This window comes from Marmota flaviventris, chromosome 2 (assembly GCF_047511675.1).
Source record: "Marmota flaviventris isolate mMarFla1 chromosome 2, mMarFla1.hap1, whole genome shotgun sequence".
NCBI lineage: Eukaryota > Metazoa > Chordata > Mammalia > Rodentia > Sciuridae > Marmota > Marmota flaviventris.
The window spans coordinates 154,260,568-154,287,084 of NC_092499.1; the positions used below are offsets into that span (position 1 = coordinate 154,260,568).

Consider the following 26,517-nt stretch of genomic DNA (forward strand, 5'->3'; position numbering starts at 1 on the left):
TTTTCAGGACATATTAGTTCTTGGCACCTTTGGCTAGTGGGCAAAATTGACGCAGAGCAGAGAAAAACCCCAAAGAAAAATGTGCAGGTGTGGGTGCTGGAGGTTGGGTTCAGGCAAGGTGGTCAGGGCAGGAGATGTGGATAGGGCAAAACAGGGTCCCCTTTAAAGTGGGGCACAAAAACAACCAAGAAGGAACAGCCAAAGAGGTGGGAGGAGGGTGTCATTCACCTGTAATCCCAGCTGCTCCAGAGACTGAGGCAGGAGGATGACAGGTTTGAGACCAGCCTGGGCAATTTAGGGAGACCCTGTCTTAAATTTTTAAAAGGGAGGGGAGTGTTCTGGGGAAGTAGCTCAGTGATGAGGTTCCCCTGGGTTTAATTCCCGGTGGTGATGTGGTGAGGGGGAGGGAGAAAGTGGGAGGAAATCTAAGAACAGAGCCAGAGCCATGGGAATGATTTGTGACACTGGTATCCATGCTGTGCATCCCACTTCTATTGTATTCGCGTATAGCAGTGGCTTTGAAAGGCCCAAGAGAGGTATCTGTTGCTCCAGTCTCAGCTTGGCACAGTGAAGAGCCAAGTCACTGTGGTCATCCTGGTTGGGCAAGCTGAAGATCGCGTGGTCTGGGAAGTGAAATGAAGCAGAGAGGGGCTGGAAAGCTTCCCTGAAAAATAATGAGAGGAGAAATCTTTACTGATTAGTTAAATCCCGGGTAATCCTGGCTGATGAAGGCAGATCCGGACCCCTTAACGGATTTAGGGTTCCAAAATGACTCCGGGGGTATCCCGGGGCGGGGATGGGGCGGGGACACTCTCGAGCGCCATGCCTCCGGCTGAAGATTTGCATATGGTGGGAGAAGCCCACACTCCAGCCTGCCAGGGCATGGAGCCCTCTTTCAAAGGCCGGCGGCCACAAAGACCCCGCATCTGCCCCGGCGCCAGGATGGACGAGAGGAGAGTGAGTGGGTTCGGGGACCAGCTAGCTTTCTCTTGTCCACTACTCTTAAGCCAAGATAAGCTCTTCCTCCATCTTGATGGACGCTGAGCGAAGCACTTCGCCCCTTCTTGCTGCTGCGACCCGGTCCCTTGACACAGAACTGATTTCCCCGTCAGAGGGCGTGATCCTCTGTGGCTGCTGAGGGTGGGGTGCAGGTTAGAGTGACGGGGCAAGGGAGGCGTTTCTCAGTGGAGAGCAGGTCCTGAAGTAGTTTTTTGGTGTGATGTTCCGTGGCCTCCAGGTTGGGACAGGAAAGTGCCCCAGGGTCCAACGAGCTTCTGTCGTGGTTTTTACCATTGGGGATGCCACTGTCAGAAATTGCTGGACATCCCCTGGAGACACGCCTCTTCATGGTCTCCGAGTTCCCTTAGAGCCCCAAGTAGGACTCTTTTTTCTTGGGTCTCTTTGCTCTACTTCCCCTTCCCCATTTCTTTCTCTGAGTCCAATGTTGTCAGGTTAATAGAAATGTCACTTTCTTTCATCCGTAAAATGGGTTTAGTAAGATCTTTCACAAAGGGTTGGAAAAGGGTCTGTTTTGGGCACTGTGTCGAAGTCACCATGTGGAGTGGCTAAGATTCGGTCTCCCTCCCATCCCCCGCCTTTTGGTACTTCTGGATACCTTACCATAAAACTTGGGGTCTGTCGTCTTGGAGACTTCCTGCCTCCCTAGGCAGAAGCTAGGAGAGGAAGGCCCCAAGTCTGTGGACCAGGTGAAGTTGTCGCGTTTGCACCTCGAACTGCAGGTGAGGCGTGCGCATCAGCTGGAGCCTCTTAGACTCTCCCTTGCCGGTGACCCTGTCCTGCCTGCCCATCATGGTGGAGGGCTATTTAATACATGGAATGGTAGGTATCTTTCCTAACTGCGACCCTTAAATTCACATTTACAAATGACCACGCTGCTGGTCGAAGAGCAGGAGCACTTGGCAGTGTTCTGTATCTTCAACGCCTTCCCCTAAATCCAGAGATAAAATTGAGGGAAAATTCCTGGTGGAGCCGAAAAGGACGCCCGCGTCTAAAGCCGCCCCCAAAGCCGCCCCCGACCCGGAGCGATTCAAAAGACAATTATCCCAAACGAAAGTTATTGTTTTGCTAATCCCGGGAACAGCTTGCAAGGGGAGATTTGGGTCTTCCTTTAATAATGGAAAGTTAATGCGCAGCCTCTTGTAATTATCTTCATCGGAAGCCCCTTGTTTAATCTGTATGTTTAGAAGAGGCCTCACTCAAACGCGCAAGGAGCGGGAGACCCACTTGCTGAGCGTGGGCTCCCGCGTGCACGCAGCGAGCAGCGTAGCATCCTCACAGGGCTCTGGGAGTTCCTCCTCACTAGCTGAATGACCTCGGCCGTCTGGCCCTTCACGAGTGACATTGAGGTTTCTGGATTCTATGATTGGGAGAAGGGTAAACTCAGGGCTCCCAAAGATGAGTGTTGTGTGGGCCTAAAGCTGAGCCCAAAGTGGCTTGCCCACGTGCTTTGGCGCCAATTTTAACAATATGGTAATTTAACATGAAAATCATGGTGACTTTGGAGAATCATATAATCAGACAATAATTTGTTAGTTTCCATGAAGGAGTGTGCCCCAGTGTGTGCACTCTATTTTATTGCACCCCCCCCCCCAATTTAGGGCCGTTTGATAAAATACTGGTACACTACCAAAACAATATTCACTACTTAACTGAAATTCAAATTTCACTGGGACTCAAATATTTTTATTTGTTAAACCCAGTACGTGCCCCATCATTTTAGCCCGCTTCAGTCCATTCAGGCCTCTACTTCTTGCTCCCAGATCCAGTAAGTTTGCGACCCCCTACAGCCTAGATATTAGAGTAGGCAGGGGTGGGGTAAGAATTTGACAGGAAGTAGAGTGTCAATGGATTAGATAAAGGTTTCCCACTCTTTTCCTCTTGGGGATTTTCAGGGAAGGTCTTCTGTGCTCAGGCAGTGAAGTTGGAGGGCTGGAAGTGGTCGTTTTAGCGGTGGGGGTGTGGTTGGGAATGAGACCCTAGATCTCGAGGTGCGATTTGGTCCTGTCGGGGAGGGTTCAAGACGGCCAGGAGTGGAGCCTCTTCCCCGAAGAGTCTGGAAAGAAGGAGAAGACCACACTAGGATGTGGAGCTTGCGGCTCTTAGAGGGATAGGCAGACACTACAGAGTCGTTGTTCTTTCCCTTTCCCTCCTCCCGGGATTGGGGGTGGGGTGGGTTAGGGGACTGCTGTAGGGAGGCTGGGAGGGCGGCGACTAAGGGGAGGGGACCTGGAGGCGTCCCCACTTCGTAGGATCCAAACGGTGACGCTGATTGGAGCCCTCCAGGCCTTCGTGCCCGACGGGCAGCCCAGGTATAAAAAGCGTCTTCTGAGCTGAGCCTCGTCTGCAAAGGTGAACCACAGAGGATCTCGCCTCGCAGGCTAAGAGGCTATGACCGGACGGGACGCGCATTCGGATGGGCGCACCGGGAGTAGGGCGCTGGTACCGGGCGGTTCCTCCACCGGATCGCGTTCCCGGGGTTTCGCCATCACCGATCTGCTGGGCTTGGAGGCCGACCTGCCGGCACCCGCCGGTCCCGGGCCAGGATCAGGATGCGAGGGCCCAGTGACTACTCCGTGCCCCGGCCCGGGGCTCGGTGGCTCCTGCATAGCGCGCGGGGCTCTCCCACTGGGGCTGGGCCTCCTCTGTGGCTTCAGCGCACAACCACCCGCTGCTGCTCGGGCGCCCTGCCTGCTCCTAGCCGACATGCCGTTCCTGCCACCTGGGGGACCAGAGCCTGCTGCCCCGCAGGTCCCCGGCCGCCCGCCACCCGCTCTTGGCCGCCAGAAGCGCTGCGAGAGTGTCTCGACGTCCGGTAATCAGGCCCGCGCTTCCCGCCCCTGCCTCTGACCCGGGTGACTTAGAGCCGCGCAAGGGTAACACACCCTTGCCCGACTGCAGCCCTAGATCTCAGGGAATTTGGGATCCCAGAGGGAAGCCCAGCTGGGAGAGGCTTCTTCGCGTAGCTGCAACTGCCCTTTGCTGGACCCCAAATCCCTGCCTCTGCTCTGAAATCCGATCCCTGAATTGCTGCAGGGACGGCTACCGTGGGTGCCAGATTGAACGCTATAATGAAACAAAATGGATCTTGGCGCCTCAGGAGCCGTCTTCCGACGGCTTTTTGCTTGGCGGCTGGCTGGGACGGGCGTGAGTCGGGAAGGCCTGGGCATGACTTGTTCACCCGCAGTACAGAACCTGGTATCCTGAGGGTGAGCTGATTGAAACTGATTTGTTGAACTGATTGAAACTAGTTACGGGTGCTTGAAGTAAGTTGGGCTACGAGCCCTGGAACTGTCCGCCTTTACGAGGTGCTGAAAAAGGGAGTCCTGGCTCTCCCGCTGCTCTGCTCCCAATTCCAGTAAGAAAGAAAATAATCTCGCTGATTCACAGTACTCGTGCTTTGTTCGGAGCCCACCCGCTTCCTCAAAGAAGTAGAGGTGCATTTAGGAGGAAAGAGAAGGAATCAATGAAATTCCATAAACAACGAGAGCAGGGAATTAGGGTATGGGGGAAGGAAAAAGATAATTATGTAAGAATATGTAAGCCTAGAGGAAACTATTTGGAGAACCTAGAGCAGAGCATCCAGGCAGCCAAGTCAAAAAGAGTACATTGTGTCTCACAGATAATAAAAGGAGGCATGCCAGATCAGCGAGCAGGTGAGCACTGAGCCCTAAAAGGGCTTTATTTCACGAATCTCTGTAAAATAAAAATGAAGCCCTCTATTGGTTGTTCCATTAAAAATTCAAAGGCCAGCCAGATGGGGTGACAAACACCTGTAATCTCAGTTACCAAGGAGGCTGAAGCAGGACAGCCAGCCTAGACTGTGCAATTTAGCAACACTGTCTCAAAATTAAAAGGGGTTGGGGAGGGAATAGTGACATAGCTTGGTGGTAAAGCATCCCCAGGTTTGATTTCTAGTACCCTCTAAAAAAATAATAAATCTAGGATGGATTCTTTCTTCTATGGGCACTGATAAAAACAAAAGGCAAAATGCATCCTATCCTGTGCAAGCATTTCAGGAAGATCTAGAGCAGAACTGTCCAATGGAAATAGTATGTGATCACATATTCAATGAAAAATTCTATCACCTTAAAAGGAAAAAAAAAACAGGTGAAATTAATTTAAATACTATATTTTAAATCCAATATATGCAAATATCATCATTGCAATATGATCAATATAAAACTATTTTATTTGGGGGGTACTAAATCTTCTAAATCCACTGAGTATTTTATATTTACGGCAGGTCTAAATATAACTAACTACATTTCATGTGGTCAATAAACTTCTGTGTCTAATGATGACCAGATGAGATAGCACAACCTAAATTCTGTAACCAAAGCATAAAATTTTCTGATGACCTAATTGATGTAGGATCAAAACTAGTATTATTTTTTACTTTTTCATTTTTTGAATAATAATGCTTTCTCAGGATGAATCTGACAACTTTCCTTTCCAGCTAGATTTTTTAATACAATGGATATAAAAAGATAAGGCATAATAAAGTGATTCTTGAGATTTCAAGTTCATCTACAAATCATTTGGGCATACTTGTTAAGAATGAGTTTCCTGGATTCCAACTTTAGAGATTATGAATTGGTACATCAGGGTAAGGGTGCAGAATCCACAGGGATTCTTATGTCACACAACCTCAATCCTCCTTGTGAGAATTCTTGCTGTAGAAGCAAACATGAGAAGGTGGGAGGCAAAGAGAGGTGGATGAATTTAGGGGCTATGGGGGATAGAATATGCAATTAGTGGCTGATTAGCTTTGACTGCCACACAATTTGGGATTTGAATCTCAAACCATTTACTTTTTATGTGATCTTGAGCAAATTATCTAACATCTCTTTGCCTTTGTTTCTTCATATGTAAAAATAGGATCATAATAGTAGCTACTTATGAAGAATATTTGCGATAATGTATGGATAGTGACAGTGACTGGAGTCTGGGAATTGGTAAAATTCTAGCTCATATTGTTAAATACATTCCTAACAAATATGTTAGGAATATGTTAACTCTCACATGAAAATCTAGGAAATAAAGTAAAAAATGTGATCAACTTTTGAGTCCTCTTCTCATTGTGCCAGCAGATGAGGAAAGTCCACCTGAAGACAGGAGTGATCTGAAGGCATCTCCCACCCTAGGGAAGAGGAAAAAGCGGCGGCACAGGTATAGGGACAGGCTGTCCTTTCTGACCACTTTCCCCTAACATCTATGGGACCAGCATCTGAAAATTTATTGCTCTGATTTATAGCAGGCCCAGGGGCCTCCTGGTTGGCAGTAAAAAGGGCACATTTTAAAGCAACCATTTGCAGATAATTCTGCAGTTCCTAGAGGGCCACAAAGGACCATCTTTGCATCATTTTAAAGACATGATTTTGTGGGTCTGTAAAATAGGTCTTGTCAGAAGAGTTTATGGAATTCATTAAGAAAGAGTTTAAAAACCAGATGCAATGGTACATGCCTGTAATCCCAGGTGGCTGAGGCAAGAGGATCCCAAGTTTGAGGCTAACTCAAACTTATCAAGACCCTGTTAAAAAAATAAATAAATAAAAGGAATGGGTGTAGCTCCTCTAGGTTCAATCCTGGTACTGGGGGAAAAAATCCCACAAGGCCTTTGGTTCAAACACTAGCACACACACACACATACACACACACACACACTCACGCACACACACACAAAAAAATCAAGAAAAACAGAAACACCTGAAGAATTCTGCTTTGAACAAAGATTTTCCAGAGACTAATCATTCAGCTGTGGAATGTCCAGTTATCATAAAGGGGAATTTTGGGGGGGGGAGGAGTGAGGAGGGATACTGGGGGTTGAACCCAGAGGCAAACTATTATTAAGCTACATTCCCAGCCCTTTTTATTTTTTGAGTCAAGTTTCCATTAAGTTGCTTGGGGTCTCACTAATTTGCAGAGGCTGGCCTCAAACTTGTGATCCTCCTGCCTCAGCCTCCAGAGTCCCTGGAATTACAAGTATGCTCCACCACTACCCAGTATGAGATAGCTTTTGGGGTGAGGACTAGAAGGGTTAAGGCAGAAAAACATAGTTTCCCCTGTGGACATGTGCCCGCACACATATTTTGGGTTTATCCACAGGACAGTTTTCACCGCTCACCAGCTGGAAGAGCTGGAGAAGGCATTCAGTGAGGCCCACTACCCTGATGTGTACGCTCGGGAAATGCTGGCTGTAAAAACTGAACTCCCTGAAGACCGAATTCAGGTATCTGAGGTTCCCCCTTCTGCTTCCCAAAGACATCTAGAGAATATGTCACTCCTGCACACAGTGAGCCAACCCATAGCCACTTCTAAATAGCCCAACTCAGTCCCCTTGGCTCCAACCCTGAGGGTCACTTAGCTAAAGGCACAATAAGCTTCCCTCTGACCCTCATGCCTTTTCTCTTATTATTTTTATTTATTGTTAGATCATTCTCAAAAATATGTGTGCTGCAACTAGAAACTACCTGAAGATATATGGCTAGACACTCTCCACCTTATATCCTCAAAGAAATCATGTGTAATCCCATGTGACTGTTCTATACCTTGTGCTGTCTCATGTCATATATATATATATATATATATATATATATATATATATATATATATGAATATTCATGTGTATGTACATATATGTGCACACATATGTGCACTCACACTTACAGAGAATTTTGTTCTTTGTCTTGTCAGATTTGCCACTAGCTTTTTAAAGAGTTAAACTTCCAGAGCATCCAGTTGTTAACAAAATATTTTTCATTAGAAATATCAGTAGCAATACAACAACCTAAGATTAGATTGGGTCATTGACCCAGTGGACTCTTTCTGATTAATCATAACAATTTAGAAGATGCTGTAGTCAACCTGCTTACACAATGTGGGAAAAAGTACTTCGCTTTTGTTTTTATCCTTCCTGACTCATTGGAAAACCCGAGTGGGAGCGTTACGCGTTATCCCCACGGTGCTGAATCTCTGTGGGGTTGGAGGGAACGTGGACATAGTCCTGAGAAGTTCCAGGAGCGTTGCTTTACGGAGGAGAGTTGGCTCTTTTTAGTTCAGGGACACGCTTCCGTTTCTCCAAGTGCCCCTCTTCACGCTGTCTCCTCTTGTATGCCCTTCTGTCTCCTTTCTCCAACCAGGTCTGGTTTCAAAACCGGAGGGCCAAGTGGCGCAAGCGGGAGAAGCGCTGGGGCGGCAGCAGTGTGATGGCGGAGTATGGGCTGTACGGTGCGATGGTGAGACACTGCATCCCGCTGCCGGACTCAGTGCTCAACTCCACAGAAGGCGGCCTTCGCGGCGCCTGTGCGCCCTGGCTCCTAGGTAAGCAGGAGGCGCAGAGATGCTGGGCGGGGGCTTCCATGAGGTCAGACAGACATTTGTGAAAGGAAGCAGCATACATGCAATCAGATTAAAAGTCAGAGTCTTGCATCTGATTTCTACTTAATTCCAATCCTAAACTATTGCCTTGTTTTTCACAGTTTAGGGCACATGGTAATTGGAAATGGGAGGGTTCAGAGCAATGAAAAGCTAGAGACAATCAACAGTGAAGTCAGGAGTTCTGGTCCCTATTCCTGCTTCTGCCATTAACAACCTACCATGTAGCTTTTCTGTTCCTTAGATTTTCCATACTAAAATAGTCTCTGCTGGAGCGGTTCAAACTTTGAGGCTGGGTGGTATTCTGCCGTGGCGAGAGAGGAACAGGCACGGATAGCAGATTGGAAGAATGAATCACAAGATGAGCAACTGGGGTCAGATTAGTTAGGGGGATTATGGTGGTATTGTAGATTGTGAAAGAGTTGTTTTCTTTGTTCAGCAAACACTTTCTGAACACCCATTTGCCAGGTTCTACCTGAAGAACCAATAATTAATATAATCTTGATTTTGCCCTCAGGGCTAGAGAAACTAGAGAGAGAATTTGGAGGGCAGGGAGCCAAGTCCAGTCATATGAAATCACACATGCAGGCAGGGGATGGTGCTTGCTGGCATCCTCAGTACAAGAAAAGGGGTTCAGTGCCCAGTCACCATGTTATACAAGCAAAGGCAAAGTCACTGTGTCATCCGAACAAAGCACCTTTGCAGATGTTACAGTTGGCAGACACCAGTTTTCAACCCCTAATGGTGGGAGTCAGTATGAGTGAATTACCTACTTGACTCTCCTGTTGGCCCCACAGAGAGCTACTAACAACATAATTCTAATGGAATTTATGAAACAATGATAGGAAGTGTACTTAATCACTGAATTTTAAAAAATATTTTAGTACTAACTTTTTTTAAAATTTTTATTTTGCCAGGGATGCATAAAAAGTCCACAGGAATGATAAGGAAACCAGGAAGTGAAGACAAATTGCCAGGACTCTGGGGCTCTGACCACCTCAAGGAAGGTTCTAGTGATAGTCAGGCAGGACACCAGAGAGGCTCAGACAAAGCCAGCCTTGAGAATGGCTTGGAAGATGTGGCCATTGATCTTTCCAGCTCTGCCAGACAGGAGACCAAGAAAACACACCAGGGGGACAGTGCTCAAGGATGCTCTGACTCCACTGGGGTAGAGGGGCTCCAGCCAGGGAAGGTTGGTGACCTATGAGATCCACAGGCCCCACCCACAAAGGCTGAAAGTGTGCTTATTTCTCACTGGCATTTTTCAAAAGACAACAGTGGTCTAAGACAAATATCTTCAGTTCAATTTTCTCTTAATGGAGTCAGGATAAAATTCAGGACCACTTGTTTTAAGAGGACAAATGGATGATTTAGGGACAATTCCTTTTTGTTCTAGAATGGAAACCATTTCTTAAAGGTACTTGGAACCACTTCATTTGGTATAAAAGTTTGATTCTGTTTTGTGGAACTTGGGCAGGCAGGATTGAAAGTTCAAAAGACGATATACTGCTTGCTGCACATCATTTGAGATGTGGTTCAGGATACTATGTAGATAAATAGGATAGGTCCTCACTCTAAATTAGAGAATAAATTATTTTTAACTTCCAGAAGAATCAGACATCTTTATAATGAAGACTCCAGAAAAATATATGAGTGAATTACATAGTATCTTCCTTCAATTTGGTGTTGGACATTTCAGTTTTCATGTTAGGCAATAATTCTGTGTTCCAAGTGTCATTTGGTAGGCTATACACATTGGAAGTCATAAACAACAAAGAAAGCCATTCTCCCCTTCACCTTCTGAAGTAGCTGGGACCATATTTAAACAACTGTTGAGTATCTGGAAACAGTTTTCAAAGTTCAGACCAGGCTTCTTGATCTTCTTAAATTTATGTTTGAAAGCACTTTAGTGACTTGGTTTTCATGAACATTTCCTTTCCTGTATTTCCTTTGCCTACTTATTTATTATTTTAAAATAAACATTGTGTGGTGTGTTTGCTTCTCGAGGTCCTCCTTCCATTACACATGTGCATATCTCCACTATTGCTGATCCCTGGATGGGCTGTTTCTCCCCACTTGTCCCTTTTCAATCTCTTAACAACCAAAGCATTTTATCCTTTAGACTGCAGAACTTACTCTGGGTTGCTTTGTAAACTACTGTGGGGCAACAGCCATGTCTAATTCACCTTTTGGAGTTCAGAGCCCCGAGAGAGGTTCCTTCTAATGGGGACAGTGTGGAGCTTCATGAAGAAGGGATTACAGGTATGCACCACTATGCCAGACTGAATACAATATTCTGAACCTAAATAGAATTTGGCATTTAAAATCCAAATGTAATTTTTTTAAAAACAATTTTAGTTGTGTATAGACACAATACCTTTATTTTATTCTTTTTTTTTTTTTAATGTGGTGCAGAGAATTGAACCCAGTACCTCATACGTGCTAGGCAAGTACTCTACTGCTGAGCCACAACCCCAGCCCACAAATGTAATTTTTTAAATTTATTTTTTAATTTTCAATTTTTATTTTTGGCACCAGGGATTGAACCAGGTGTACCTTACCAGTAAGCTGCATCCCCAGCCCTTTTTATTTATTTTTTTTAGTTTTGTGACAGGGTCTTGCTAAGTTGCTGAGGCTGGCCTTGAATTTGTGAACTTCCTGCTTCAGCCTTCCAAGTCACTGGGATTCCAGGTGTGTGCCACTGCACCTGGCTAGCACTGAAGTTTTGAAGGATGCAGATCACTCATTTCTTAGAATGTCCCTTCATTTTAGGACTGTCTAATGTTTCTTCACATTTGTACATTTTTGGCAAGAATGCCACTGAAGTGAACACCTAGAGAGTTTAAAAAGGTTGACTCTGGACTGAGTGGTAGCTTAGTGGTAGAGAGCTTGCTTTAAATGCATAAGGCCCTAACTTCCATCCCCAGCACGGCAGAATAAATAAAGTAAAACAAAGATTGATGGCCAGGCATGGAGGTGCATTCCTTAATCCCAGCTACTCACAAGGCTGAGGCAGGAGGATTGCATATGATTTGATACAGTCTTTTTTAAAATGAAGGGAATTAATTGGCATGTATTTTGGAAGTAAGCAGGCATGCCAATTGTTTTTGAACTCCATTGAGTGGGCCAGGAATTCAGAAATGCTATGAATGGTTTAGGAACGAATCGTTTCTGTCTAGGACAGCAAATACTCAGGCATTTAATGACTTGCTGTCCTAAAAATTCGATTTTTTTCTTTTAAAGTGCTATGGATTGAACCCAGGGCCTCACACATGCTAGAAAAGTGCTCTACCACTGAACTACATCCCTAGCTCCAGAGTCCAAATTTTATGTCCTTTGCAGGACCAGAATCCTAGTCTTCTTTCTGCTCTGTGTTCCCTATTTCTGAGCTTATGCCAAGCATGTCCAGACCTTCTCAAGCCACTGTGGCTACTGCTGTTGAAATTCTTGGGACCTCACTTTGCTAGCTGAGTAGGATTCTCAGGGGCCAAAAAGGTTTACACAGTCCTGAAGATGGGAGCGAGGCTTTGTCCTAAGTATATAGCAATTTCCCTCTTGTTTTACGGGAGACCTGCCTCTCCAAGAGCTTCTATGAAATACTCTCTCTAGTTTCTAATTCAAACTTCTGCTCATTGAGGATTGTATTTACAGGACCAATTTTTGACTGAATATTGAGTTTTATCAGAGTGCACACAAACTCCACCACACCCTGTTGTTGCATGATTACTATTATGTTTTGGATCTGAGTGTCCCCAAAAGGCACTGGTCACCAGCCTGTGGTGCTATTCAGACATGGTGGATCCTTTAGGAAATGGGGCCTAGTGGAAGTAAGTTAGGTCACTGGGGCCATGGCCGTGAAGGGGTTATTGGGAGTCTGGTCCCTTCATATCTTTCTTTTTGCTTTTAGGCTACCATAAGGTGAATAGTTCTCCTCTGCCATGTACTCCCGCCATGATGTACTGTGTTGCACAGGCCCAAAGCAATGGGGACAGACAGCCATGGACTGAAACCTCTGAAACCATGAGTCAAAATAAGTCTTTCCTCTTTTTAAGTTGATTATCCCAGGTATTTTTGTCAAAGCAAAAGAAAACTGACTATCACAGTCATCTTTAGCAAAACCCTTTAATGCTGCTCAAGTTTTTTCCTCTGGGGAATTTTTCACATAGCTATGTTCTGCTGAAATAAGCATTCCAGTTTTCCTTTGTGATCTTTAATGGTCACAATTATCAGATTTCTCCTTGTGGGGATAACAGAGTGCAAATCTTAGAACTGAAAACACTGACCTCCCAGTTTATTATATTCTATCTCTTGTTTGTTATCTGATTATGAGAATAAAACCACATTCATGACAACTTGGTCCAAGTAACAGATGCAGAAAGCTACTTGTACAGAAACACCTCCCCTATTGAGTATTACTCTGAACTGCTTCCACCAAAGAAGAAGAGAGAACTGTAGATCCTTGGCATATGTTCCAACTTTTCTGTGCTTTCTGACCCACAACTGATACAAGTCCATCCAAGGCCTGTTCTGGCTTCTTTCCATCTTCAATGACAATTGGCGCCACCTGCTGGCAAGCATGGTTAATATGCGTTTACCTTGACACTGCTTAGTATCCATTTAAATTTATACGAATCATTGTCCTTAGAGGAATTTCTATGCTTTTCTAAGCTAAGTATTCTAACTCTCTCTCAAAATCACCAGCCATGGTCTTTTCCTCTCTGAGCCCTGATATTAACCCAGAGCTTGATGTCTTTAGTCACACAATTGTTTGGTTTTTCCATCTTTCTAGGCTTTGCTGTGTTTGTTCTGTCTCATTGACATTTTAGGACTCTCCTTTCACTCCCTTCCACCAAGGATCACCTACACTTCATCTTTTCTTTTAAAAAAAATTAATTGCTGGGAACTGTGGCATATGCTTGTAATCTCAGCTACTTGGGAAGCTGAAGCAGGAGGACCACAAGTTTGAGGTCAGCCTCAGCAACTTAGTGAGATCTTGTCTCAAATAAAAAATAAAAAGGACTGGGGATGTAGCTCAAAGGCAAAGTAACCCCGGTTTCTGTCCCTAGTATAAAAAATAAAAAATAAATAAAATAAAAATTAAAAATTAATTACGATTTTCATTCACAAAATGTTTATATTTATGGTGTACAATGTGAAGTTTTAATATATGTATATATTCTGGAATGACTAAATGAAACTAATTAACATATGCATCACCTTTCATACTTAATCTTTTTTTTTTGTGAGAACACTAACAATCTAATTTTTTTTAATGACGCAGAGATCAATGATGTTAGAGACATTATGCCTTAGTATTTGTTTTACAGTCTTACTCATTTCATTCTAGTGAAATAAAATATTGACCACAGGGAGATTCAGAAAGTTACAATGAAAATCATCTTTGAACCACAATGACTTTGTAGGAATCACTTTTTATGATAAGAGTTACATAAAAAGTTTTTTTCTTCCTTCTTGGAATTATCAGTATTTCCCAATGTTTATATAGGCATATATATACTTTAACAATTTTATTGAAATATAATTAGCATCAATCAACTATAAAGGGAATAATTTAATAAGTTTTGACATATATATACACTTGCTACAATAAAAATAATGAACATTTTAAATGTCTCCCCAAATTTCCTCATTCCTTTTTAAATCCATCGTTTTCTACATTATCTCCTTCTACAACAGTCCCCAGACAATCAATGACTTTCTTTCATTGTAGATTAATTAGTAGTTCCTGAAAATTTATATAAAAGGGATCATAATAATCATGTTCTTTTTTTTTTAAAGAGAGAGAGAGAGAGAGAGAGAGAGAGAGAGAGAGAATTTTTTTAATATTTATTTTTTTTTAGTTTTTTTTGGCAGACACAACATCGTTGTTTGTATGTGGTGCTGAGGATTGAACCCGGGCTGCACGCATGCCAGGCGAGCACGCTACTACTTGACCCACATCCCAGCCCCAAATCATGTTCTTTTTAAAAGGGAGGTGTCTGAGATGGCGGCGAGGGGAGTGCATTGCCCCCGTGTGCTGCTTCACTGTGTGGGAGTATGACAAGTCAGGACTGCTAAAGGCTATCTTGTTAGGAATTTCCAGCAATAGTGGGGTGCTCCGGAACCTGGAGGAAGGATTTCCATCGCACGAGGATCAGCTACGGGGACTCAAACGCGAGAGGTTTGTCGCACGGAGGGTAACACTGGTTATTCAGCAAATCGCCCCGCGGCTAGAGTCTGCAGCGCGCGCTGGGAAACGAGGAGATAGCGACGCAGGGATACAGCGCTGCAGTTTCTGCCAGCTGTGCAAGCACCGTACTCAGGGCTGAATTCTGGGTTTGAGACGGGGGAAGGAAGCGGTCCATCTCGGTTCTCCACACCGGTCAGACCACAGAGGAGGCCAGCAGCCACCATGTTGGAAAGCTGACGTGACCATCCCTGTTTTCGACTGACCGCAGCTCATTCAGCCATAGAACAGGTAATTTCAGGCTGCCATTCGCCTGCGGCTTGCAGACAGATTGCTAGGGTTCAGTGCCTGGGGGCTTCTTAGAACCTGATCTAATCGGAGCCAACACCGATCGCGGGGCGGCCGAGTTCCGGCTCCCGGAACCGCCCTGGCCCAGGGCTGGGGAGCCTGCGGAGGCTGCTTCTTGGACCCTGCTCCTATCAGAGCATACACCAAGCACTAAGCGGCCGAGTTCCGGCTCCCGGAACTGCCCTGGCCCAGGGCTAGGAGCCCATGGAAACTGCTTCTCGGTCCGGGTCCTGCTGAGGGCCGGTCAGGACTCACCCGTTGCTTTGGTTGCCCGGCAAGGGGAACGAAATGCTGCCATTCGCATAGGATACCAACATGGCAGAGATCTGATGTCATCAGAAAGCGGCGGAGGAGAGAACTTCATCAATACCAGTGGCGACAGAAACAGTTGGTCTCCTGGTGGGGGGGTGAGGCACAGACACCCGAGTCTCCTCAATCTGTCGTCGAGCCAGAGGGGAGGAGCCGGGCCACCGCCAGCACCCGGAGCAGGCCCAGCGGCTCGCCAGTCTGGTGACCGTGTGACCCCAATTGGAGAGGGGGCGGAGCGGAGCCGCCACCCGCACCCGCAAGGTGGGCAGACCCGCGACCCAGTGGTACATGGGAGTGGTAGGAGGGGCAGGGCAGAGCCGCTGCCCGCGCTTGCAAGGTAAACAGACCTGTGACAGACTGGCGGGTCAGGCCCAGTGGCCTGCCAGTGTGGTACACACATCACCCCAACTGGAGTAGGGGCAGAGTAGATACTTCTCCCACGCCCGGATCAGGCCCTGCCGGTGTGGTGGCCACGTGACCCCAATTGGAGTGGGGGCGGAGCGGAACCGCCACCCGTGCCCGCAGGGTGAGCAGACCTGTGACCAACGTGCAGATCAGGCCCAGGGGTCCGCAGGCGTGGTAGGAGGGGCAGGGCAGATCCGCCGCCCGCGCCTCCAAGGTAGGCAGACCTGCGACAGACCGGCGGATCAGGCCCAGGAGCCTGCCGGCGTGGTACACACACCACCCTAATTGGAGTAGGGGCAGAGCAGAGCCGCCGCCCATGCCAGAAACAGGCCCAGCGACCTGCAGGCGGGGTAGTCACGACACCCCAATTGGAGTAGGGGCAGAGCAGAGCCGCCACCCGTGCCCGAAAGGTGGGCAGATCTGCGACCGACCAGCGGGACAGGCCCAGTGGCCTGCCGGTACGACAGACATGTCACCCCATTTGGAGTAGGGGCAGAGTAGAGCCGCCACCCGCGCCTGCAGGGTAGGCAAACCTGCAACCGACCGGCGGATCAGGCCCGGTGGCCTGCCGGCGTGGTACACTCGTCACCCCAATTGGAGTAGGGGCAGAACAGAGCCGCCGCCAGCTCCCAGAACAGGCCCAGGGACCTGCCGGCGTGGTAGCCATGACACCCCAATTGGAATAAGGAGAGAGCAGAGCCGCCGCCCGCGCCTGCAGGAAAGATACGCAAGCAGTATGAAAAGACAAGGAAAGAAAGGACCACAAGCAATGCAGGTCAACGCAACTTTAGAAGAGGTAACAGCTGCAGCAGATGGAATGTCAGATAAAGAATTCAGGATATACATGCTTCAGATGATCTGGAGTATCAAGGAAGACATTAGACAGCAAAATCAGACAATGAAAGATCACTTCGACAATGAATTACGCAAACAAATCCAGGAAGCAAAGGATCAACTATACAGGGAGATAGAGGTTATAAAAAACAAACAAACAGAAATCCTAGAAATGCAGGAAGCAATAAACCAACTTAAAAACTCAATGGAGAATACTACCAGCAGAGTAGAACACTTAGAAGATAGAACATCAGACAATGAAGACAAAGTATTTCAACTGGAAAAGAACATAGACAGCTCAGCAAGACTGTTAAGAAACCATGAGCAGAACATCCAAGAAATATGGGATAACATAAAGAGACCAAACTTAAGAGTCATTGGGATACAGGAAGGTACAGAGCTCCAAACCAAAGGAATGAGCAGTCTATTCAATGAAATAATACGAGAAAACTTCCCAGACTTGAAGAATGAGACAGAATCCCAAATCCTAGAAGCCTACAGGACGCCGAATGTGCAAAATCATAAGAGATCCACACCTAGACACATTATAATGAAGATGCCCAACATACAGAATAAGGAGAGAATTTTAAAAGCTACAAGAGAAAGGAAGCAGATTACATTTAGGGGTAAGCCAATCAGGAGAACAGCTGATCTTTCAACACAGACTCTGAAAGCTAGAAGATCCTGGAATAACATATTTCCAACACTGAAAGAAAATGGGTTCCAACCAAGAATTGTGTATCCAGCGAAATTAAGCTTCAGGATGGAAGATGAAATTAAAACCTTCCACGATAAACAAAAGTTTAAGGTATTTGCAGCTAGAAAACCATCTCTTCAAAACATCCTCACCAAAACATTACAGGAAGAGGAAATGGAAAATAACAATGAAAACCAACAGTGGGAGGTAGGACAGTAAAGGGGGGGAAAATAATCAAAGAGGAAAACAAACCATGTTTAGTAACATAAATAAACAAATATGGCTGGAAGAACAACCCATATCTCAATAATAACCCTAAATGTTAATGGCTTAAACTCACCAATTAAGAGACACAGGCTAGTAGAATGGATCACTAAACAAGACCCAACAATATGCTGCCTACAGGAGATGCATTTGATAGGAAAAGACATACATAGGCTGAAGGTGAAAGGTTGGGAAAAATCATATCACTCATATGGACTTCGGAAACAAGCAGGAGTGTCCATACTCATATCAAATAAAATAGATTTCAAGCCCAAGTTAATCAAAAGGGATAAAGAGGGACACTACATACTGCTTAAGGGAACCATACACCAACAAGACATAAAAATCATAAATATTTATGCCCCAAACAATTGTGCAGCTATGTTCGTCAAACAAACTCTTCTCAAGTTCAAGAGTCTAATAGACCACCATACCATAATCATGGGAGACTTCAACACACCTCTCTCGCCACTGGACAGATCTTCCAAACAAAAGTTGAATAAGGAAACTATAGAACTCAATAACACAATTAATAACCTAGACCTAATTGACATATATAGAGTATACCACCCAACATCAAGCAGTTATACTTTTTTCTCAGCAGCACATGGATCCTTCTCAAAAATAGATCATATATTATGTCACAGGGCAACTCTTAGACACTATAAAGGAGTAGAGATAATACCATGCATCTTATCTGATCATAATGGAATGAAACTGAAAATCAACGATAAAAGAAGGAAGGAAAAAGCATACATCACTTGGAGAATGAACAATAGGTTACTGAATGATCAATGGGTTATAGAAGACATCAAGGAGGAAATTAAAAAATTCTTAGAGATAAATGAAAACACGGACACAACATATCGGAATCTATGGGACACATTGAAAGCAGTTCTAAGAGGAAAATTCATTGCTTGGAGTTCATTCCTTAAAAAAAGAAAAAGACCAACAAATAAATGATCTCATACTTCATCTCAAAATCCTTGAAAAAGAAGAGCAAAACAACAGCAAAAGAAGTAGAAGGCAAGAAATCATTAAAATCAGAGCTGAAATTAATGAAATCGAAACAAAAGAAACAATTGAAAAAATTGACAAAACTAAAAGTTGGTTCTTTGAAAAAATAAACAAAATTGACAGACCCTTAGCGATGCTAGCGAAGAGAAGAAGAGAGAGAACTCAAATTACTAGCATACGGGATGAAAAAGGCAATATCACAACAGACACTTCAGAAATACAGAAGATATTCAAAAACTATTTTGAATCCTTATACTCCAATAAATTAGAAGATAGTGAAGGCATAGATAAATTTCTTAAGTCATATGATCTGCCCAGATTGAGTCAGGAGGATATAGAAAACCTAAACAGACCAAGATCAATTGAGGAAATAGAAGAAACCATAAAAAGACTACCAACTAAGAAAAGCCCAGGACCGGATGGGTATACAGCAGAATTTTACAAAACCTTTAAAGAAGAACTAATACCAATACTTCTCAAGCTACTTCAGGAAATAGAAAAAGAGGGAGAACTTCCAAATTCATTCTATGAGGCCAACATCACCCTGATACCTAAACCAGACAAAGACACTTCAAAGAAAGAAAACTACAGACCAATATCTCTAATGAACCTAGATGCAAAAATCCTCAATAAAATTCTGGCGAATCGGATACAAAAACATATCAAAAAAATTGTGCACCATGATCAAGTAGGATTCATCCCTGGGATGCAAGGCTGGTTCAATATACGGAAATCAATAAATGTTATTCACCACATCAATAGACTTAAAAATAAGAACCATATGATCATCTCGATAGATGCGGAAAAAGCATTCGACAAAGTACAGCATCCCTTTATGTTCAAAACTCTAGAAAAACTAGGGATAACAGGAACATACCTCAATATTGTAAAAGCAATCTATGCTAAGCCTCACGCTAGCATCATTCTGAATGGAGAAAAATTGAAGGCATTCCCTCTAAAATCTGGAACAAGGCAGGGATGCCCTCTCTCTCCACTTCTGTTCAACATAGTTCTCGAAACACTGGCCAGAGCAATTAGACAGACGAAAGAAATTAAAGGCATCAAAATAGGAAAAGAAGAACTTAAATTATCACTATTTGCAGATGATATGATTCTATACCTAGCAGACCCAAAAGGCTCTACAAAGAAACTATTAGAGCTAATAAATGAATTCAGCAAAGTGGCAGGATATAAAATCAACACGCATAAATCAAAGGCATTCCTGTATATCAGCGACAAATCCTCTGAAATGGAAATGAGGACAACCACTCCATTCACAATATCCTCAAAAAAAATAAAATACTTGGGAATCAACCTAACAAAAGAGGTAAAAGACTTATACAATGAAAACTACAGAACCCTAAAGAGAGAAATAGAAGAAGATCTTAGAAGATGGAAAAATATACCCTGTTCATGGATAGGCAGAACTAACATCATCAAAATGGCGATATTACCAAAAGTTCTCTATAGGTTTAATGCAATGCCAATCAAAATCCCAACGGCATTTCTTGTAGAAATAGAGAAAGCAATCATGAAATTCATATGGAAAAATAAAAGACCCAGAATAGCAAAAACAATGCTAAGCAGGAAGTGTGAATCAGGCGGTATAGCGATACCAGACTTCAAACTATACTACAGAGCAATAGTAACAAAAACAGCATGGTACTGGTACCAAAACAGGTGGGTGGACCAATGGTACAGAATAGAGGACACAGAAACCAATCCACAAAACTACAACTATCTTATATTTGATAAAGGGGCTAAAAGCATGCAATGGAGGAAGGATAGCATCTTCAACAAATGGTGCTGGGAAAACTGGAAATCCATATGCAACAAAATGAAACTGAATCCCTTTCTCTCGCCATGCACAAAAGTGAATTCAAAATGGATCAAGGAGCTTGATATCAAATCAGAGACACGCCATCTGATAGAAGAAAAAGTTGGCTACGATCTACATACTGTGGGGTCGGGCTCCAAATTCCTCAATAGGACACCCATAGCACAAAAGTTAATAACTAGAATCAACAAATGGGACTTACTCAAACTAAAAAGTTTTTTCTCAGCAAAAGATACAATAAGAGAGGTAAATAGAGAGCCTACATCTTGGGAACAAATCTTTACTCCTCACACTTCAGATAGAGCCCTAATATCCAGAGTATACAAAGAACTCAAAAAATTAGACAATAAGAGAACAAACAACCCAATCAACAAATGGGCCAAGGACCTGAACAGACACTTCTCAGAGGAGGACATACAGTCAATCAACAAGTACATGAAAAAATGCTCACCATCTCTAGCTGTCAGAGAAATGCAAATCAAAACCACTCTAAGATACCATCTCACTCCAGTAAGATTGGCAGCCATTATGAAGTCAAACAACAACAAGTGCTGGCGAGGATGTGGGGAAAAGGGTACACTTGTACATTGCTGGTGGGACTGCAGATTGGTGCAGCCAATTTGGAAAGCAGTATGGAGATTTCTTGGAAAGCTGGGAATGGAGCCACCATTTGACCCAGCTATTCCCCTTCTTGGTCTATTCCCTAAAGACCTAAAAAGAGCATGCTACAGGGACACTGCTACATCGATGTTCATAGCAGCACAATTCATAATAGCAAGACTGTGGAACCAACCTAGATGCCCTTCAATAGACGAATGGATAAAAAAATGTGGCATTTATAACAATGGAGTATTACTCTGCATTAAAAAATGACAAAATCATAGAATTTGCAGGGAAATGGATGGCATTAGAGCAGATTATGCTAAGTGAAGCTAGCCAATCCCTAAAAAACAAATGCCAAATGTCTTCTTTGATATAAGGAGAGTAACTAAGATCAGAGTAGGGACGAAGAGCAGGAGAAGAAGATTAACATTTAACAGGGATGAGAGGTGGGAGGGAAAGGGAGAGAGAAGGGAAATTGCATGGAAATGGAAGGAGACCCTCAGGGTTATACAGTGGAGGGGGTAGAGAGAGAGGAGGGGAGGGGAGGGGAGAGGTGGGGAGGGGGGAGGGTGGAGGATGGGAAAGGCAGCGGAGCACAACAGACACTAGTATGGCAATATGTAAATCAATGGATGTGTAACTGATGTGATTCTGCAATCTGTGTATGGGGTGAAGGTGGGAGTTCATAACCCACTTGAATCAAAGTGTGGAATATGATATGTCAAGAAATTTGTAATGTTTTGAACAACCAACATTAAAAAATTAAAAAAAATAAATAAAAGGGAGGTGTCTGGGTTCTTTAACAAGACTTTGAGATTTATCCACATTGTTGAATATATCAATAGGTCATTCCATGTTATTACCAAGTAGTATTTCATTGTATGGATGTACCATTCATCTGTTGGTGAACTTTTGAATAATTTCCAGTTTGGGGATGTAAAAATAAAAATAAAAATAAAAATAAAAGCTTTGGGCATTTGTATACAAGTCTTTGTGTGTGCATCTTGGATAAATATCTTGTGTGGAGAGGTTGGTATATAACTATTTCAGAAACAGCAAAACTTTTAAAAAATTTTGCTCTAATATATGCCCTCTAACAGCGTGAGAGATTTTCAGTTGTTCCTCATCTTCATCACAAGTTTGTATGGTCTGTTTTTAATTTGGTCATTTTAATGGATGGGGGTTTTCTATATTTTGTTTGTTTGTATTTTAGGTGTCACATTCAAGATTTTAACTTGAATTTCTCTGGTAATGAATGATATCAAGCATTTTTTAATGTGCTTTTAACCATTTATATATCTTCTTTTGTAAAGCATCTGTTTGCCGCAGTCTGGCTGGGCACACAATCACGAGCCACCACACAGCTTGTAGATTCAAACAGCAACTCTTTATTCCCGAACTCACACCAGCCGTCTACAATCACGTTCTGGGGAAATCCACGTTCTCTGCCCAAATCCACATCCACTGGGCTTCTATCTCCCAAAAAATACTGTCTGAATCCTGTGAGAACTCAAGGGGAACTCAGGCAGCAGGATACGCCCTATTCCCAGCAGGAATAACCTTAAACCTGGAACGCCCTAAACCGGAACGCCCTAAACCCGATTATCCTAAACCGGGAACACCCTAAACCCTTTTTGTCCATTTTTTTAAAAAAATTGGATTATTTGCTTTTTGCTATTAAGTTGTAGTTTTTGTATATTTTGGATATAAGTTCCTTTTCTGTTATATGTGTTACAAAGTTTTTCTTCCAGTCTGTGGTTTGCTTTATTCTTTTTTTGGTTGTTTATTTGTTTTGGCTTTTGGCAGTATTTGGAGATTGAACTCAGGTCCTTGCTCATGCGAGGCAAATACTCTACCACTGAGTTTTATCTCTAGTCTTTTTTTGTTTTATTTTGAGACAAAGTTTCACTAAGTTGCCAAGCTGGCTTTGAACTTGCTATCCTCCTGTGTCAGCTTCCCAAGTAGGTGTATTACAGTCATGACCACCACACCTGGTTTTCAAAGTTATTGAATTGCTTTGGAATATTCATCAAATTAATTGATAATGCAGTTGTGTGTGTATTTCTGGACTTTCTATACTGTACCATTGACCTAAATGTCTTTTACTTCAATGATGTCAAACTGTATTAATATAGATTTATAGTGTTTTATTATCTTTTTCTGTATTAATATAGATTTATAGTAAGTTTTATTATCAAGTATTATAAATCCTTCAGCAATTTTATTCTTTTTGACAATTTTTTGGTTATTCTAGAACAGGGGAAGAACAGATCCTTATAATAAAAGATAGATTAATAAGAGAAAAGTATTTTAACATACAATTTCATCTATAAGTGGGAGATACCCAGGGAATGAGTAGTTCTCAAAGAAGTGATGTTAAATTTGTTTATGCAGCATCATTAACAAAGTACAGTAAATTTTTTGAGAAATGATAAGGCAAAGGAAAAAGACTTCACCTCTCTCTCTCTCTCTCTCCTCTCTCTCTCTCTCTCTTTTTTTTAAATGAGGCAATACCAAGATGCTTGTGATTCCCCCAAAGTGCAATGCTCTTGTAGGGGAGGTAAGACTTTGCTTCTACCTGCTGAGAGTTTGATGACTTAGTTGATGAAATAAGCTTACAGTGAGCAAATTAATTCAAGGGAAGGTATATTAATTTATTATATAAATTAGAGCATTACATAAAAGAAAAATAAATACTGTAAAACCCAGCAAGATCTAGAAGTTTATATGAACTCTTTGTAGGGGAGAATAAATTATTTCTGCTAAAGATGAAAGGGTCCTCAGCCTGTGACAAAATCTGTCTGGGTCTGGTGTTGATCACCAGTATTCTCCTGTGATACTGTTCATCTTCTTTGGTTGATTAGATTCTGTCAACCATGCAGAGTGACTGTGGCATGGTTCTTCGTTTTATAAAATGAGGTTGAGTCCAAATGAAATCCAATTGCAGATGAAGAGGAATTTTAGTGATTTTCTGAACTCAGAGAACTCAGGTTACTGACTTTTCCTTCCCACAAGTGCATCTCCTTATTTTTAAAATTACAATAAGTCTAGTTTTACAGATCTAGGTTGGCCTTATTTCTGATTCTAGAATTGGGTAGCAGTCTGGACCAAAATTTGGTTTAGAATGTTTGTTTCAGAGGACTTAGTCCAGAGAAGGCCAGCTCCATTCCTCGGGACTCAAGGTGAGGCTATACATCATGGAGGGGTGTGTGGCAGAAGGAAGCAGCTCACATCATGGTGATCAAGAAGCAGAGAGTACAATCTAATCTTAGAAATTTTCAGGAACAAAATCTCTATTATTATATGTTGATATTAGCTGTGATTACCATGTTGTATAATGGATCTCTTAAACTCATTCCTGTGGTCTTAACTGATATTTTCTATCCTTTGATCAGCCAGACCATTTCTCTTCTAGTTCCCTCTTCAACACACTGCAGGTTTTGTCCGATGATAAAGTTTCATTCAATCCTGAGCAAAGGAACTAGGGATGCCGTTGAACGTGTGTGTGTGTGTGTGTGTGTGTGCATGCATCTGTGCCCACACACACATGCATGCAGTGGGGGGGATCATTCTAGGATCTCTCTCTCTCTCTCACACACACACTCTCTCTCTCTTTCTCTCTCTTTAAATATTTTTAAATTATTAATAGAACTTTATTTATTTATATGTGTTGCTGAGAATTGAACCCAGTGCCTCACAGATGCTAGGCAAGCGCTCTATCACTGAGCCACAACCTCAGCCCCTAGGATATCTTTTAGGATCATTGGTAGAAAGCTCCTGGAAGATCAAGGATTCTATAATAATTATCAGTTAAGCCCAGTATTTCAAGGAAGTGTTATTTTTACCAAGTAACACAATGAGGAGTCCTTCCAGAAATTTCTGGTGTGGACATTCCTGTGCCCCATGTCACATCTTTTTGTGACATTTTTACTCCAGCCATTGCTGCAGTGACCAGTCTTCGTCCTGCCCAGAGTTTCTCTGACTTTAAGGTTTGGATGCCATGGCAGCTTCTCTGAGTGACCTGGAAGAACTTCTTTGCAGGGAATCCACAGCACATGAGCAACTCATGAATAGCATGGTAAATTCCTGAAATAAATGCTCCCCCTCTACCCCCATGATGGAGAACTCAAAAATTATTCAGTACATACAACGTGAAGGTTCTGGTGGGTTCCAACCCTAATTGCCCATGGAGGTGACAAACTGGAAAATGAATCCTTGCTTAGTGTTCTCTCCTTCCTGTCTTACACTCCTCAGTCCCCGACTCCTTTCTCTGGATTACCTCCTAAGCCAAGCCACCTGCTCCAAAGACCCATCTCAGGCAAAGACGGGGTAGGGAATGGGAAGAAGGTTGGAAAGAGGGTAGAGGGTAAGGGGTAGGAGGGTCTACAATCCTAGCCATGATAGAAAGTATAATGGAACCTGAAATAACTATCTTAATGAACTAAAATTCCACCTGCACACAGAAACTGGTTTTACTGAATTCTGTTTTGTAGGCAAATAATCCAATCAACCACTTTTATGAATTTAAATGATTCCCATTGTCCAATCTTTAAGAGACAGTTTTGGGATTGTGTATACATGCACTGAAAATAATGTGAGAGTCAACTTTTCTGCTTGTCCTTATATCTCTGTCCATTTTTGCTCATATTTTTAGAATCGCATTATTAAGTATATGCAAGTTAAGAATTTTTAGACCTTCCTGGTGAACGTTGACTATATGTCATTTCCTTTTTATCTTTCCTCTTATATTTTGTGTTACTGTTCATTCTGTGTGATATTTATTTATTTGTAAGTGTCTGTGGTACTAGGGATTGAACCCAGAGGTGCTCTACTACTCAACCATATTCTCAGCCCTTTTTATTTTTCATTTGAGACAGGGTCTCATTAAGTTGCTGAGGCTGGCCTTGAACTTTCAATCCTTCTGCCTAAGCCTCCCAAGTAGCTGGGATTACAGGCGTCTGCCACCACACATGGCTGGTAAATATTTTCTCTCTTCCCCCTAGCAACATTCCTGAATGTTTTAGATTTAGTTATGTATATTGAGAAGTATGTAGTTGAAACTTTTAAAAACCCATTCCAACAACCTTTGCCTTTAACCAGAGAAATTGTCCTATTTACAGCAATTTTAATTGTTGATATATGAAAATTTGCTTTCATAAATTAATTTTTGTATATTTTTAGTTTTTTTTTCTATCTTTTTTCTTTTGCAATTTCATTTTATCCATCTTTCAGATTTTTTTTTGTTCCATTTCTTACTCTTCTAGATTAGAAGTTATATATTCTCCTTGTAAGTGGTTAACCTAGAAAATTTAACAGGCATATTAAATTTAAAATTTTGCGAGGTATGGTGGTATTTGCCTGTAATTACAGTTACTCAGAAGGCGGAGGCCAGAGAATCACAAGTTGGAGGCTATCCTGGGCAATTTAGCAAGACCCTGTCTCAAAATAAAAATAAAAATAAAAAGGGGTGGGGATGTAGCTCAATAGAGTGCCCCTGGATTTAATCCCCAGCACTGAAAAAATATTAATTTAAAAACTATCCTAAATATTCTTTTGATTCTCTCATTGTCTGTGCTCTTATTTGGGATTTTGCCTATATCTTGTTTCTCTTAACCCCATGAT

General features: G+C 43.0%; 1 protein-coding gene across 1 annotated transcript; it reads left to right on the forward strand.

Annotated features, from left to right (window-relative positions):
* The first annotated feature begins 3,408 nt into the window (after window positions 1-3,408).
* Vsx1 (visual system homeobox 1) lies at window positions 3,409-9,601 on the forward strand. The gene is made up of 5 exons (XM_027955252.2): window positions 3,409-3,832; window positions 6,111-6,189; window positions 7,126-7,249; window positions 8,160-8,340; window positions 9,312-9,601. Exons 1-5 carry the CDS (start codon window positions 3,409-3,411, stop codon window positions 9,599-9,601), a joined length of 1,098 nt encoding a protein of 365 aa, XP_027811053.2.
* The last annotated feature ends 16,916 nt before the right edge of the window (window positions 9,602-26,517 follow it).

What these genes read in the sequence shown, in the direction of transcription:
- Vsx1 (XM_027955252.2), top strand. Translation starts at nt 3,409, where the DNA reads ATGACCGGACGGGACGCGCATTCGGATGGGCGCACCGGGAGTAGGGCG. An exon ending in CGAGAGTGTCTCGACGTCCG is followed by an intron (nt 3,833 to 6,110) that starts GTAATCAGGCCC and finishes TTGTGCCAGCAG; the next exon opens with ATGAGGAAAGTCCACCTGAA. An exon ending in AGGAAAAAGCGGCGGCACAG is followed by an intron (nt 6,190 to 7,125) that starts GTATAGGGACAG and finishes GTTTATCCACAG; the next exon opens with GACAGTTTTCACCGCTCACC.